The sequence below is a fragment of the Paroedura picta genome, chromosome 2 (genome assembly GCF_049243985.1).
Source record: "Paroedura picta isolate Pp20150507F chromosome 2, Ppicta_v3.0, whole genome shotgun sequence".
Classification (NCBI taxonomy): Eukaryota; Metazoa; Chordata; class Lepidosauria; order Squamata; family Gekkonidae; genus Paroedura; species Paroedura picta.
Window position 1 is genome coordinate 109,354,512 of NC_135370.1, and position 15,018 is coordinate 109,369,529.

General features: G+C 42.3%; 1 protein-coding gene across 5 annotated transcripts in view; it reads right to left on the reverse strand.

Annotated features, from left to right (window-relative positions):
* Nucleotides 1–15,018, reverse strand: part of NELL1 (neural EGFL like 1) — a 705,231-nt gene that overhangs the window by 550,140 nt on the left and 140,073 nt on the right. For all 5 annotated transcript variants that reach the window (XM_077322024.1, XM_077322027.1, XM_077322026.1 and 2 more), the window contains exon 5: nucleotides 1,126–1,222. In XM_077322024.1, the coding sequence (XP_077178139.1) occupies nucleotides 1,126–1,222 (97 nt within the window). The remainder of the gene's footprint in view (nucleotides 1–1,125; nucleotides 1,223–15,018) is intronic.

Below are 15,018 nucleotides of genomic sequence, written 5' to 3' on the forward strand. Positions count from 1 at the left end.
TGCCTTGAATTCCCATGTGTTCACCTACTTCCCAAATTTACTTGCCAACTTTCCCCTAGTTGTCTTGTGTTATGCTCACAGTCATGGATGAATTCTGAAACTGTCAGTACTTGACTCTTCTCAGTTAGGTCTGAAATCAGACGGAATTCCTCAGGATCCAGTTCTGAAGTCTTTTTTTGCTCAGGTGATGCTAACCAATTAGAACTCTTGAAACAGCCTGTCACTGCCTCTATGGCTCCGTGAAAAATTAACCCTTCACTGTCCTTTATCGGTTTACACAACACTTCTAAACTTTTTAAAAGTACAGTTTGTTATGCTAATTTTAAGACTGATCTTTTTTAAAAGTCAAATTTTGCATCATTTGTCTCTGTAGATATGAGAATCGCATCATTGCCTCTTATTGTTATGCCAATAAAGGTTTATTATTATAAGGAGAATCACATCTGGAAAAAAAAAGCATATGTAAAAAGAAATCTGGCATGTGGAATAACAGTCTCATCTGGGATGTGGAATAGCAGTTTGGTTTATACAATTTAAAATCTCCATGTTAAACAGTACTATGGTTGCAGTTGTCTGCAGAATATATCTTGCGGGATTATTTGACTTCCGAGTGCAATATATATGAGCTTGGCAAAACAAAGCAAAATCATACTTTGGCCATAAATGCACTTTGCTTATAATTTGCTTGCATCATCGAGCCAAAGCTTTCTATAGCTAACAATATGGTTTTAAGTAGGGTCCTAAGAACTATGCAGGCACCTCTGTTTTCAAGTAAGCCCAGCATGAAAGCAAAACTAAAATTACAAGAGAAATGGTTAAAGTTCATGTATCTTTGTATAGCCAGAATACTCTTTTACTTCAGAGAGCAAGTTACCAATCAGTATAATGGTTGAGCTTTATCACTGTAGCCCAAGATGACTCAAGCAGCTCACCTCAAAAAACATTGTGCACTATCACTGAAAACTGAAGTCATCTTTCCAACTACTCAGGTTTATTCTTGTAGTAAAAAACACACACCTGCACATGCATATGCACCTTCTTTGTAACTTTGAAATGCCAATGAACTACTGCTTCATGAGGCGAAACATGACTGTATTACTGTATGCTACAATTTCATATGCTTACCTTAAAGAAGCCATGTTTTCTGTTACGCTGTCCAAGCCACAGATTGCTTCCAGGGGTCAAATTTGTCTCTGGGAGATCTATAACACGTTCATAAATCCTGCAAAGCAAAATGCTGTAATTAGAGTCAAAGGTGGATTTTGTTTTGTTTTGAATTAGAGAAGATTTAAAATATAAATGCACCAGTGAAAGTCTGTAGATCTATAAACATGCACACAAATGTTGTGTGTGTGTGTATACACACACATACATACATTTACTCATTAAATACACTCTAATTCCACAATTGTATGAAATCAAATTTGCAAATATCACTAGAATGTATCACTACACAGATGACTAGATAAAAATACAGATCCCTCATAAAGAAAGAGCCAGTTTGGTGTAGTGGTTAGGAGTGCAGACTTCTAATCTGGCATGCCAGGTTCGATTCTGTGCTCCCCCACATGCAACCAACTGGGTGACCTTGGGCTCGCCACGGCACTGATAAAACTGTTCTGCTCAAGCAGTGATATCAGCGCTCTCTCAGCCTCACCCACCCCACAGGGTGTCTGTTGTGGGGAGAGGAATGGGAAGGCGACAGTAAGCCGCTTTGAGCCTCCTTCGGGTAGGGAAAAGCGGCATATAAGAACCAACTCTTCTTCATAAATGGCAACAAGCAAAGGTTATAAAAAAGCTATTCTATAACAAAAATGCCTACAAAAGATAAAATTAGCTCATGACAGCTACTGCTTGCAATATGCTCAGTGCAAGTTATAGAAAAACTATACTTAGCAGTGTTTTTAGTTAAAGAATAACTGTAAGAAATACTTGATTCTGAGTATTTTCTTACAAATTCTAACCCCACTCTCCAGAACAATAGGGAAGAATAGTTACTGTGTTTGCAAACAGAAAAAGCCAAGGATAAATACTGTAACCTCAGCAAAACAAAATAGCAGAGTCATATATTTCTTTTGAATTTTAGCTACTTGTTCATTCTCAATGCCCATTCCCTCGTCCGTATGCATGTATAGATGGTGTGAGAGACTTCGAATTCTAAATAAGTAAACTCCTTGAAGTAAAGTTTCTTTATTAGAAATGCAAGTACCTTCTACATTGAAATCATAGTCAGAACTGATTCACAAGGCATAGAGTAATCAATATAACAGCTCCCCCTTCCTTGGGAACTCGAACCAGAGTTCAAAGGAGTCATAACAATAATATTCAGAGCTGCAAGGGATGGGAAGACGTGGGAAAAACAGAGGGCACTAAAAGGCAGGAGGCGAGGAATGTATGGGGAGAATGAGATGCATAAAATCAACCTTGGGATGTCAAGTGAAGGGCACAAAGGCCAGGCTAGCTAACTACTCTAACTTATAGCAAATCGTGGCAGGAACACATGGGGATTTCTGATAGATGGGCACTATGAAATGTTGCCTTATACTGGAACAAGAATATTAAAATGGAGCTTTGAATAAAGCGATTAAATACTTTTATCCCAAGGTAATTGTTGTTGTCAACCATTCAGTCATGTCTTGCTCTTGGTGATCCCAAGTCACAGCAACCCACACGGTCCCTGATCCCGCAATGCCTCCCTGAGCGGTGCAATGTTCTGGCTGGTGTCCACCCCAATAGCATCCAACCATCATGCCCTTTGTTGGCCTGATTTCCTTTTCCCACTGACCAATCCTGCATAACTGCTTTCTCCATTGAGTTGGATCGCATCATATGGACAAGGTAAGTGCGATAGTGTTTCATGTTTCTGTCTACCAATGATATATCAGATTTTATGCTCTTTAGTATTTCCTTGTTTTTTTTTGCTGTCCATAGAGCCCACAGACGCCTTCTCCAACACCAGCATTCAAATGAATCAATTCTTCCCTTGTCCGATTTTTTCATCATCCAACTTTCACAGCCATAAGTGGCTATTAGAAATATTATAGATATAACTAATCTACATTTGTATTCCCAAGGAAATACAAATCCTTTCAGTTCTATAGAACTGAAACATACAAGTGCACAGGAAAGAACACATTAACTCCTTTCAATTCCAGTGTGTGTGCTTAACAGGCAATGGATGTAAGGCTTTTATCTCATTGTCCTCAATCAAAATTAACAAAAGAGCTATATATTTTTGAGCATGCATGAGAAGTTGTCTCTAAAGAGAGGCATAAGGCAATCAATACAACTGAGTACTTCTTAATCCTTTCATTGTACTTTGGTTAGCTTTATTTATTATATTTATATATCGTCCTCCCTGAAGGCTCAGGGGGTTCACATAAAACAGAACCGATACAGATAAGTTACTTTACTGATAATAAATTTCTAACAACAAGCAACATAGAACAGTAGAAAAATATGAAGAATAATAAATTAACGCATATTGATAGCCCAGTGGGTTGGGCAGAATTGTAGTGGGTGCCATAGGTGGGAGGCTCAGGGGGAGGAACTAGAAAACCTTTCTAGCATCAGGGCTGGATTCAGTGCATTATTGCTATTTTTTGTGCTGGCATAATTTGGAAACTCATATATTAAGAGATTACAAATGACCTCTGATTTTTAGGATCATTAAGACAAGATTTAGTTGTAAGTAGGATGAAAATGAGCAAGGCAATCTGCCAGTCATCTATTTAGCTCCTCTCATCTAAGCAGGGGGAAGTGAAATGGACCACTGAAACAGCTGACTGCCTTTTTACCTATTGGTTTTGCTTCCCCCTGCTTTGAATTGAGAGAGAGCAAACTGATTACTGAAATGGCTACCAACCATTTGAATCTAACCACTAAGCAGGGAGAAGCTAAACAGAGTGGTCCAAATCGGCCATTTCATTGGTCCATTATGCACAGCCGCCGAAACGGCGATTTCGGGTCACATGGAAAACACGGAGGGGGAAGACGCGAAGCTCCCCCTTCCTTGGGTTATGCACGGGAGGGGGCACGACGGCGGCAAAACCCAGAGTAACCGATTATGCACGCGGCAATCCCAGCACCGCTTCTGATTGTGCCCCGGTCACCAGGAAGCTGCGCTTTCGCTGACGCGGCTTTTTCAGTGGCATGCACCGAAGCTGCAGCCGGTTGCAGCTGGTTCCGTGCATTTTCGGTGATTTTAGTCGCCGCCATTCCACCCCGAACGTGCGTTATTCCCCCCATGCATAATGGGTCATTTTGAAGCTTTTGGTTTGGTTTAGAGCAGGGGTAGTCAAACTGCGGCCCTCCAGCGTTCACTGGCAGGGACTCACGGGAATTGTAGTCCATGGACATTTGAAGGGCCGCAGTTTGACTACCCCTGGTTTATTCGGTCATTTGCTGTGTTTTGTGTTGTAGAATCCAAATGTGCACCCAGTATGCTAGCCATCCTACTGTCTCTCTTATGTACTGGATTGTTCCACACTACTGAAGGTAGCTATAATATTTCTTGGACCTGAAATTACTTCCCCTGTCGCACTTTCTCACTTGTTTATTTTCCTCATGGTTTAGTTTACATTACATGTAAGTGTGTTAGGTTTTTAAATGTATTTTTCAATAAAGATAATATTAATTTTTTTTGTTTTCAAATCTGGTCTCTGTGCAAGTTTTCCAAAGAAAACCCTTTTAAACATTTAAACAAACATTTGTTACCCCTCTCACTCAAGTTTCTTAGAATTCACTAATCCCCCCCCCCCCATCTAAATTCAGGAGCCAGTCTATTTTAGGTAACAAATCAATAATAAGAAATATTTTTATTTAAAATACAGGGTTTATGAACCTTAACATAGCTTAAAAGAGTTATTCACATAATAATTGGGGGTATATGCTTATCTGCACTATAATTATAATCAAGCCTACTTCCTCAAAACATCAACACACACAAAAATAATTCAAATCTGGAAATACCAATGCTGCAGCAAGTTTCACTTATTAAGTCTAGGTAATAACCTGGTTGTATTTCCCTTACAACTAATTTACCTCAGCGGCATTTATTACCATTGTTTGAGCCTATATTTTAGAGATCATTGTAGCTTTGAAAGTATTTATTATCTGTATCAATTTAAATTGTATCACATTTCTCAGCAACAAATGCATAATTGAGCCTCGATTCCAATACTGCTTGGAGAGACCGAACAAAGCCTTTGACCCACTCTTTGAGCAAACAAGTCACTGGACAGCACTTTGGTGTAACAAAAATCTGGTTAGATGTATGGCACCTATATTTTTATTCATAACTTGGAGGTCCTTGCTGGAAAGCATTTAGCCCTTTCAGAAAACAAATCAATATTCCACATGGAACTGTTAACATCTAAAAGCCCCAAAATTTAAAACAAAGGCATGTACTTCTCTCCAAAGCACTACTTATTAGACAGTATTGGATTTTTATTTATCTGGCCTAGTAAGAAGTTCTAAAGGGACTGTATGATATCTGTCTTCAATGACATAAGAAGAATGCATTTTTCAATGGAAAGCATAGAAATCGACATGTATTATGCTGCAGCTCAATAGAACAATGTAAGGAAGACAAATGAGGCAGAGACCCAAATGGTTTCTCTCTGGCTTTGTTGAAAATTTAACAAAGAATTTGCCCTTTATGAAGAAAGGTTGTAACAATCCCACCTTCCTGGCATCCTTTCAGAAAGTTCCATTCGTAAGGTAGGTGCTAAGTAGCAAAGGATTTTTCATTTTTCTCCATGTGTCATTCTAGTCAAATTATGTTTCTCAAGAATCTGTCTACCTTCTCCTTCAGGCAGCCATTCATATTAAATATAACCATTTTTTTGCACCTTTTCCCATGTAATACATATCAAGAAAGTTTGTATCCCTCCTATTCACTGGTCCATCTGGCATTTGTTGAAACTCCTGCCATTAAAACCATTATGAAATATCATCGAGATCTGAATATCAGCAGTAGAAACTGATCAGTTTTCAGTTTTAACATAAAATATATTTGAATGATTATAGTAGAGTTCCAATTCCTTACGTTCCCTTTGCTAATAATATATTGTGCACCGAAAACAGTGGCACTCTTATTACCCCACAAATTTGATACAGAAGAAATTATACATATGTATGGTGCACTGAAATGCTTTGTAAGCAACATGATCACCAGGATGGATGGCAGTGATGCTTGAAGTTCCAGGGTTCATCACAACTCCTGCTTACTAGCTATGATCACCAGTTCATCTCCTAGGAAAACACAGTAGTTCAAATATAGCACTCCAATAATGTTGGCATGGAGGACATGTAAGTAGCAGGCCTGGGAAAGACTAGACAGAGTATTCAGCATAAGACAACTTCATGTTTCTTATACTGGCCCATGTAACAGTGTATCTAGATATAGGCAAGAATAAAACATTTCATATCGTAATGGCCAATAATTGATAAAAGGTCAGTTCAATCTCTTTGCCAGGACTGAGGACAAAAATATACATTTTGAAGAGTTGGGTCTGGTATGGTGTAGAGGATAGGAGCAGCAAGCCAGGTGTGTTTCCCCAGTCCTCCACATGAAGCCCACGAGGTGAACTTGGGCCACTCACAGTTGTCTCATAATTCTCTTGACCCCAAATACTTCACTAGGTGCCTGTTGTGCGGAGAGGAAGGGAAGGTGATTGTAAGTTGTTTTGAGACTCCTTAGTAGAAAAAAAGCACGGCATAAAGACCTACTCTTCTTCTGTCATTAACCCTCCAAGCAGCCTTGGAATGTTGCTGCAGGGGGAAGAAGGACTCCTAGCTCTCCCAAACCAGGTAATTTCTTTTGCAGAAACGGTGCAGGGGAATGTATATTTCCACACTTCCTCACGTGTTGGAGCATGGAGCATGGAGCAACAAAACTGGAGAAATAATTCCACCCAGTATTGTTTTGAAGCAGGAAAATATCTTGGAGGATAAAGCAAGAGCCCACCCACCCTCGCAGCATCTGTTTTGACTCTCCTTCGTTTTTAAAAATCCACTTCCCTGTTTTTGACTGAGTTTTTTAAAAATAATAATGTGTAATTTGTCCTAAAATTCAAGACTTCAAAAGCATACAGGGGACAGCTATAGAAGAACAGAAGTGCTTGGGGATCCAGTATAAATGCTGCACGTGAAGGGAAAGGGTCCAACAGAAGCAACGCAAAGGGGAGCTGGAGTGTGTGCATATCTTAAATCGGGGGTAGTCAAAATGCGGCCCTCCAGATGTCCATGGACTACAATTCCCAGGAGCCCCTGCCAGCATTTGCTGGCAGGGGCTCCTGGGAATTGTAGTCCATGGACATCTGGAGGGCCGCAGTTTGACTACCCCTGCCTTAAATTAACAGTTCTGTACACTTTCCCTGGAACAGTCAGATCTAAACTCAAAGCAGAGCCAGTTTGGTGTAGTGGTTAGGAGTGCGGACTTCTAATCTGGCATGCCAGGTTCGATTCTGCACTCCCCCACATGCAACCAGCTGGGTGACCTTGGGCTCGCCACGACACTGATAAAACTGTTCTGGCCGAGCAGTGATATCAGCGCTCTCTCAGCCTCACCCACCCCACAGGGTGACTGTTGTGGGGAGAGGAATGGGAAGGCGACAGTAAGCCGCTTTGAGCCTCCTTTGGGTAGGGAAAAGCGGCATATAAGAACCAACTCTTCTTCTTCTTCTTCATAATTGAAGCTGCAAAAATTACAAAAAAAATTCTAAAATTTGGCTTTTCCAAAATCTCTCTTGTGCTTCCAAACAGCTTGACTCTTTGAACAAATAGCATTATGTGGGAATTTAAAACCATGGCCCAGAAGCACTATATTGGTTCTCAGATTTTGGAGTTTTCATTTAATGGATGTATTGCCTATTTGGCTGGATATATCCCTTATATTTGGCAGGCTTCCGTCTTATTCCTGACAAGTTATCATTACTTCAAGAAATACATTTATTTAAGGCATTTCTTCTGTGTGGCATATATTTCTATATGGCATATTTCATTTCTTAAGACTCGATAATGTTAGTATAGTGCACTGTGGAGTAATTCCTAATAAAGAAATTTTTAAAAATTCAAACTACATGTAAGCTGTCCATATTCTGTCTAGGTAGGGAATCAGAAGTGTAAAACAAGTGGCTTTCCAAGTATATATTTTGACATCTTTGATCACCTGCTTGTGGACAGGAGAAAAAAACTGCCTGGGAACTGTCTCTGGCATACAGTGTAAAACAACAATGTGGATCATGTCAGGAGATACAAATACAATCCAAGAACACAACAAAGCGGTGTATATGCACCTCCACGCCATCTAATCAACATTTATGCTTATGCTATACAAGAAGAAACTGATTTCCACTCATGATTACCCTACTGGAGCAGAGTGATATTAAGTGGTAAATTAATCATTATGACCCATTACGCACGGGGCAGAACGCTCACGCTGGCGGGGGCAGTGATTCAGGGAAAATCCCTGATAATGCTTGCCGCTGCCGCCACCAGCACAGGTATGTCCCAGCCCAGGGCTACGGAAGGCCCACGTTATGCAAACGCGGAAACTTCCGCAGCTTCCTGGATATGCTGGGCAGAGGCAGGGGCTGATACGGGCCGGCGCTGTGCATAATGGACAGCACCGGGCCTTTCGGCCTGCCCGGCCACAACCTACGGTATCCCTACAGGGACACCGCATGGCCCTGTGGACTCCACAGAGCCGTGGAGCCAGCAGGGGCAACCCCTGCCCCCGCCATAGCATATGGAGGGGCCCCTCCCCACCTCCCCCCCCCGGCTGCTGCTGCTTACTGTGCCAGCGGCATCCCAGGCCTCCTGGCTCCAGCTCATCGCACGTGTACGCACGCTACGCTGGGCAGCCCTGCACGCCCCGCCCCTGTGCATATACGGGGAATGGAATGCCGACAGCGCAGAGTAGCTGCCACCATGCATAATGGGCCTATGTAAGACCAAAGCAAGCATATGAAGCCACACAATAAAATCAGGAGGAGGAGGTAGAAACAAGATGGAGGCGCAGTAGCAACAGCTGTGCATTGCTCACTCAAAATATTTACTTTTCTCTGTTGGCTGAGCTCTTAGTGTTTCTTATAATCCCTGAAAAGCATTTCGCCCTAAACTAGGATGCAAGCTTTTATTTGTACCGCTGTGCAGATGCTTCCAACATGGCACAACAGGGCCATGGTATGGGGCCACTGTCTAAAAGAAAGAAGCAAGTTACACTGGAATTCCTGGATCTGGCAAGGAGGCACAGCCCAGTCCACCTTCACAGGATCAAATAGTAAAACTCATGAGTTCAGAGGCAAAGCTGAGTGGTCAAAAGGCAGAATAAGCAAAAATGAGGATCATACCTTGAGCCCTGAGATACTCAGGAGAAAAGTAGTTATATGAATATTCTACATAAATAAAATATTTATTAATTAAAGAGCACAACTTAGGAAATGAAAAGGCAGCCAAAGACAGTTGCAATGTTCAGAGAAGCTGCATTTGAGACACAGAATAACCTGGGCTCAGAATGAACTTAAAAGTGGCAGCAAGCCTAGTACAGCAAATACATTACTGAGCTGTATTGTTAATTATGTAAAAATTCCTTTGCACTAAATGGTTAAACACCAGCCCCTTTCCTGTTCTCTTCATGAATTAAACCTCATCTGACACCGCACAATAGGGGGGAAATGCCAGTGGAAAACTAACTAGTTGTGCAAGACGGATGGTTGTCAAGTGACTGCCAGATGCTTCTTGCAATCCTTGATCATTTAACAGAAGAAGAAGAAGAAGAAGAAGAAGAAGAAGAAGAAGAAGAAGAAGAGTTGGTTCTTATATGCTGCTTTTCTCTACCTGTAGGAGTCTCAAAGCAGCTTCCATTTGCCTTCCCTTTCCTCTCCCCACAACAGACACCCTGTGAGGTAGGTGAGGCTGAGAGAGCCCTGATATTACTGCTTGGTCAGAACTTTATCAGTGCTGTGGTGAGCCAAAGGTCACCCAGCTGGCTGCATGTGGGGGAGTGCGGAATCAAACCCAGCTCGCCAGATTAGAAGTCCCCACTCCTAACCACTACACCAAGCTGGCTCTGTAGGTAACAGAGGGAGCTTTGAACTGTAAGATGCTCAGTATACTCTGAAAAAGGCTTCACAGAACGAGTTCTTTGGAGAACAGAGAAGGGGACTCAGTATTATACATTAGTTTTTAAAATATTTGTGAACAGTTCAGGGGGAACACCTTTTTGAATAACCCCCACAGAAGATGCTATGGTTTCCCTGCAACACAGAGGATTATTTTCACTTCCGCTTTCACTGTAGGAAAAGAGATAAAAGACAGAGAGGAAATAGCAAGGTCCTTGGAAGAATCGTGGCATTTGATTTACTTACATGTGGACAGGTCTTGGAGCAATAACAGGTGGAAAAAATGACAAGTGGAAGTCATGATAAAGGTAACTAGACCCCCATGCAGGTTGTTTAACCTTTTGTGCCACAGGCCTCTTCTCTTACCGCACACTAGCATGAATACAAGTTTAACCCTAATGAAAACCTTTCAAAACCAGAGCAAAAGTTTCCAAAGAAGGCTAGAAATGGTTAGGTTATGCTGCTTATGTTTCAGTCAGCCTGAAAAGAGGACTTTGATAAATGTTAACTCCCTTGGGTTATAATTCCCTCCCAAGCAGTTCAAAGGATGAGTAATTGAATTGCTGACCATTTTAGCAGACTTTATGTGAAGAAGAGTAGAAGACCACAGGTAGTAGCTGAAAATTACTTTAAGCAAGGAAATGCATCAATGAAGTAGAAAAAAACCACAAGGACATGAGAAAGACAGCAAGAGGAGTAAAGTAAGAAAAACACAAGAAGAAAAATTAATGGGCCTAAAATAATGACAGCCATAAATGTCCAACTGTATAGCACTGAATGTGGCAACCTATCAAACAAAAGAAACGAAAGTTCTTTTTGCGTAGAAGTATCCTTGATATATTATTAGCACAAATGTATATTTCTTTCACACTTGTGTGTCTAGTACAGTAAGAATATGTGGGTGGATCTGAACTTCATGTACTAGACACAGAACGATCTTTTCTGTGATGCTGTAGCACACTGCATTTGATACACAATTCAAAATTCAGTATAATGAGAATCTTGACTGTTTCTGATCTTAGAACTGCAAATGAAGGCTTAAGGGTATGTGGTCAATGCTGGATATTTCAGAAATTACTAAGAAACTGAGGAGGATTTGAAATGGTTAGAGCAGCGATCCCCAACCTTTCTGAGGTCAGGGGCCGCCTCTGGAGGTGAGGGGAGAGCAGATGGCCCAGGTGCGCAGCAGCTGCGGGCAAACGTGCACGCGCAGTTGCAGCACAGGCACGTTTTCGCCACCAGGTGGCACTAACGTGCACGCGTAGTTGCCGGGCATGCTCATTTTTGCCACCAGGGGGCGCAAACGCGCATGCGCGGCAACTGCACGCATGCACGTTTGCGCCGCCAGCATGCCTCTTCCCTTCCTTCTCACTGTGGGGGGGGGGAGGCAGGCGCGGCTGCCAGCGGCCCGGTACCATGGCCTTCACGTTAATGACCCCCGGGTTAGAGCATATGATCAGTTACTTTGATCAATACTCTACATCAGGGGTAGTCAACCTGTGGTGCTCCAGATGTCCATGGACTACAATTCCCATGAACCTCTGCCACAGGTTGACTACCCCTGCTCTACATAACTTTAGCTTTCTCTCTCTCCAAAATAGCTATGATGATAAATTAGAATAAAAATGTAGCTTTCTCCATTTAAGTTATGTGCCAGATAATTCTAATGTAGCTTTCCATAAAATATAGTTTTCTACATTTAATGTATACACCAGATAATCAATCAAAATTTTGTTGCCAATTTTCCCCATTGGTGCAGAAATTATGTATAGATGCACATTTTCTACCCATGGATATAATGGGTAGAACAGGAAAAAAATATTCAGTGGTGTGCTGCTCTTAACTTCCCTACTGACTAGAATAGTAATTTTAAAAATACTTAAATATGACTTCTGTAGTCCCAAAGCTAGAGTTGGGGGGAACATATGTGTTTACTTTGTATCCATGTGTTATAGAACTAGGGCATGATTGTTATTCCCCATCCCATTGTGCAGTCACTCTACTGGCTGCCCATCAGTTACTGGCCTCAATTGCTGCTCAATTTAATTTTAACTTAATATTATTAAACACAGTGTAATGTATGGCTGGCTGCTCCTAGGATCTCACTTGGGAGGCTGGACACATTCTCACCAACCCCCATGACCTTCTGAAGCCCAGATTCACCAGGACACATCCAGCCTCTGCCCCACATGACCCTGGACAGGCTGGGGGTGACAACCACCGAAAAGCACAGAACTGCAGGCCTGGGCCTCATTTGAATCATAGAAATATAGAATCAGAGTTGGAAGGAACCTCCTGGGTTATCTAGTCCAACCCCCTGCATTATGCAGGACACTCACAACCCAGTCGCTCATCCACTGTAACCTGCCACCCCCTTGAACCTTCACAGAATCAGCCTCTCTGTCAGATTGCTATGCAGCTTCTGGTTAAACATTTCCAAAGAGAACCCACCAACTCCTGAGGAAGCCTGTTCCACTGAGAAACTGCTCTGACTGTCAGGAACTTCTTCCAGATGTTTAGACGAAATTTCTTTTGAATTAATTTCATCCCATTTGATCCATTCCATCCCTCCGGACTTGCCCACCTGTCAACAGCACAAACTGCTGTGAATCCCAGCCAGGGTGCAACAGTGAGAAGAGGCAGGTGGTGATGCCCCAGCCCCAGCCCCAGCCCCAGCACCAGCCTCAGCACCAGCCCCAGCTTGGGCCACCTGGATTCCAGGTCGAACCTGCAGACATCAATGAGGCATGCAACCATTATGCACAGGGTAAGCCGATGCCATGGAAGAAGTCACTGGGGTGAGGGATTGGGTTATTATCAGTCAGGGGAAGAGCAGAAGATAGGGATAGCTGGGAGTACAGGGGGATAAATGGTGAAAAGATAGAATGAACGAGGTTGCATGCAAGAGAGGGAGATGATGGTGGACAATCTGGAAGAGCAGAGTGGTGGAGCTGGAGAGAAAGATGGAGAGAGTGTGATGGATTGGAGGAGGGGGGAGATAACAGAAGGCATTGACAGCAGCAGAGCGAAGTCCTAAGCAGGAGCCAGAGGAGGCTGACTGGGAACCTTCCACAGCATATGAGAAGGAGGAAGATTCAGACAATGACACCCCTTCCCTACCACCTATCTAGCAATATTTAATAGAAGGCTTTTTCACCATTGATTCCTTCAATTTTCCACCAGAAAGATTCAAAAAGACTATTAGCACAAAAAAAGTTTTACCCAATATTTCATTTTTTTACCCAGGCTACCACATCTCTATCAACAACAGGACTATTATGTAACCTGCCCACAGACTTCATGTGGGCCAAGAATGGGATGGGCTTGCCTTTTCATGGGCTTGCTTTCCACTAACACCTTCATGTACCACTGCCTCTAATTTGGGATTTCTTTCTAGATGGATCAAAATATGTACAGTGTGCCCCTAACTCCCCTTAAGGGATTAAGCTTCTACCTCAATATGGAGGTAGAAAGGTAACAACGGAATTAAGCCTTCCCTGGTAAATATCTAAGAATCCCTATTAGCTGCTCTCATGCTGGGATTTCCAGCCTCCAGGTAGGGTCTCTCTCTTAATTACAGCTGATCTTCAGACAGCTGAGAACAGTCTCTCTCTGGAAAAAAAAAATCTATTTTGGGCTCTGCCATTATTCCCCAATGACAGTGGTTCTTAACCTGGGGGTTGGTACCCCTTTAGGGGTCAAACGACCATTTCAAAGGGGTTCGCGGCAGGGCAAGCAGCTTGGCCAGGGGGGTGCCATCTACACAACAGCCTTGCAGGGTAGATCAAGATAGAGTGTTCTTCTGGAGCAGCGGAAAAGAGCGAGATCGGCATGGTGGGTGGGACAAGAGACAGAACTGAACTGAGAAACCCCAGAAAAAAACAATTTATATACAATCATGTACAATGGATCTTCATGCCATTTGACACATCATTTAATTTCTGTGAAAGAACACTTGCATCATTTTATGATTGGGGGGCACCACAACACGAGGAACTGTATTAAAGGGTTGTGGCATTAGGAAGGTTGAGAACCACTGCCCTATGAGATCCCTTCTGCCACCAAACCCTGTAGTCTCCAAGCTATACCTCCAAATCTCCAGGTATTTTACAATCCAGAATTAGCAAGCCTACTGCTCACATCTAGAGCCTCTTGTGGCGCCGAGTGGTAAGGCAGCCGTCTGAAAGCTTTGCCCATGAGGCTGGGAGTTCAATCCCAGCAGCCGGCTCAAAGTTGACTCAGCCTTCCATCCTTCCGAGGTCGGTAAAATGAGTACCCAACTTGCTGGGGGGTAAACGGTCATGACTGGGGAAGGCACTGGCAAACCACCCCGTATTGAGTCTGCCATGAAAACGCTGGAGGGCGTCACCCCAAGGGTCAGACATGACCCGGTGCTTGCACAGGGGATACCTTTACCTTTACCTTTACTGCTCACATCAAGAATTCTGGTGTTCTTGATAGAATTTTTGGTTCATTCAGCAACTTCATCCCAAATAAAAAATTGTTAATAATGTTTGCTTTTAAAAATAGCACTCATAGACATCACTGGGTTTTTTAAATCACTTCAATTGTATTTTTGTTAAATTATGGATAAGATTTTCAGCTTTCACTCTCTGAAAACAAAATGCATATGATTTTCAGCTTTCAGTTTTTGAAAACAAATCATCTGAAAACAAATAATCTTATTTTCCGCATACCACACTCCTGCAACACTGTAGAATTTCCAGATCACCCCCACACACACACGCACCAATTAAAAAAAACAAATTAGAATTAAAAAAATTAAAAGATTAGATTTTGAAGGAAGACTTTTTTATTGGATTGGAGAAAACAACTGAATCTGCTAAGTATTTAACCAAGAAGTTATTGTTTGGTTCAGAGGGAGAAAGAA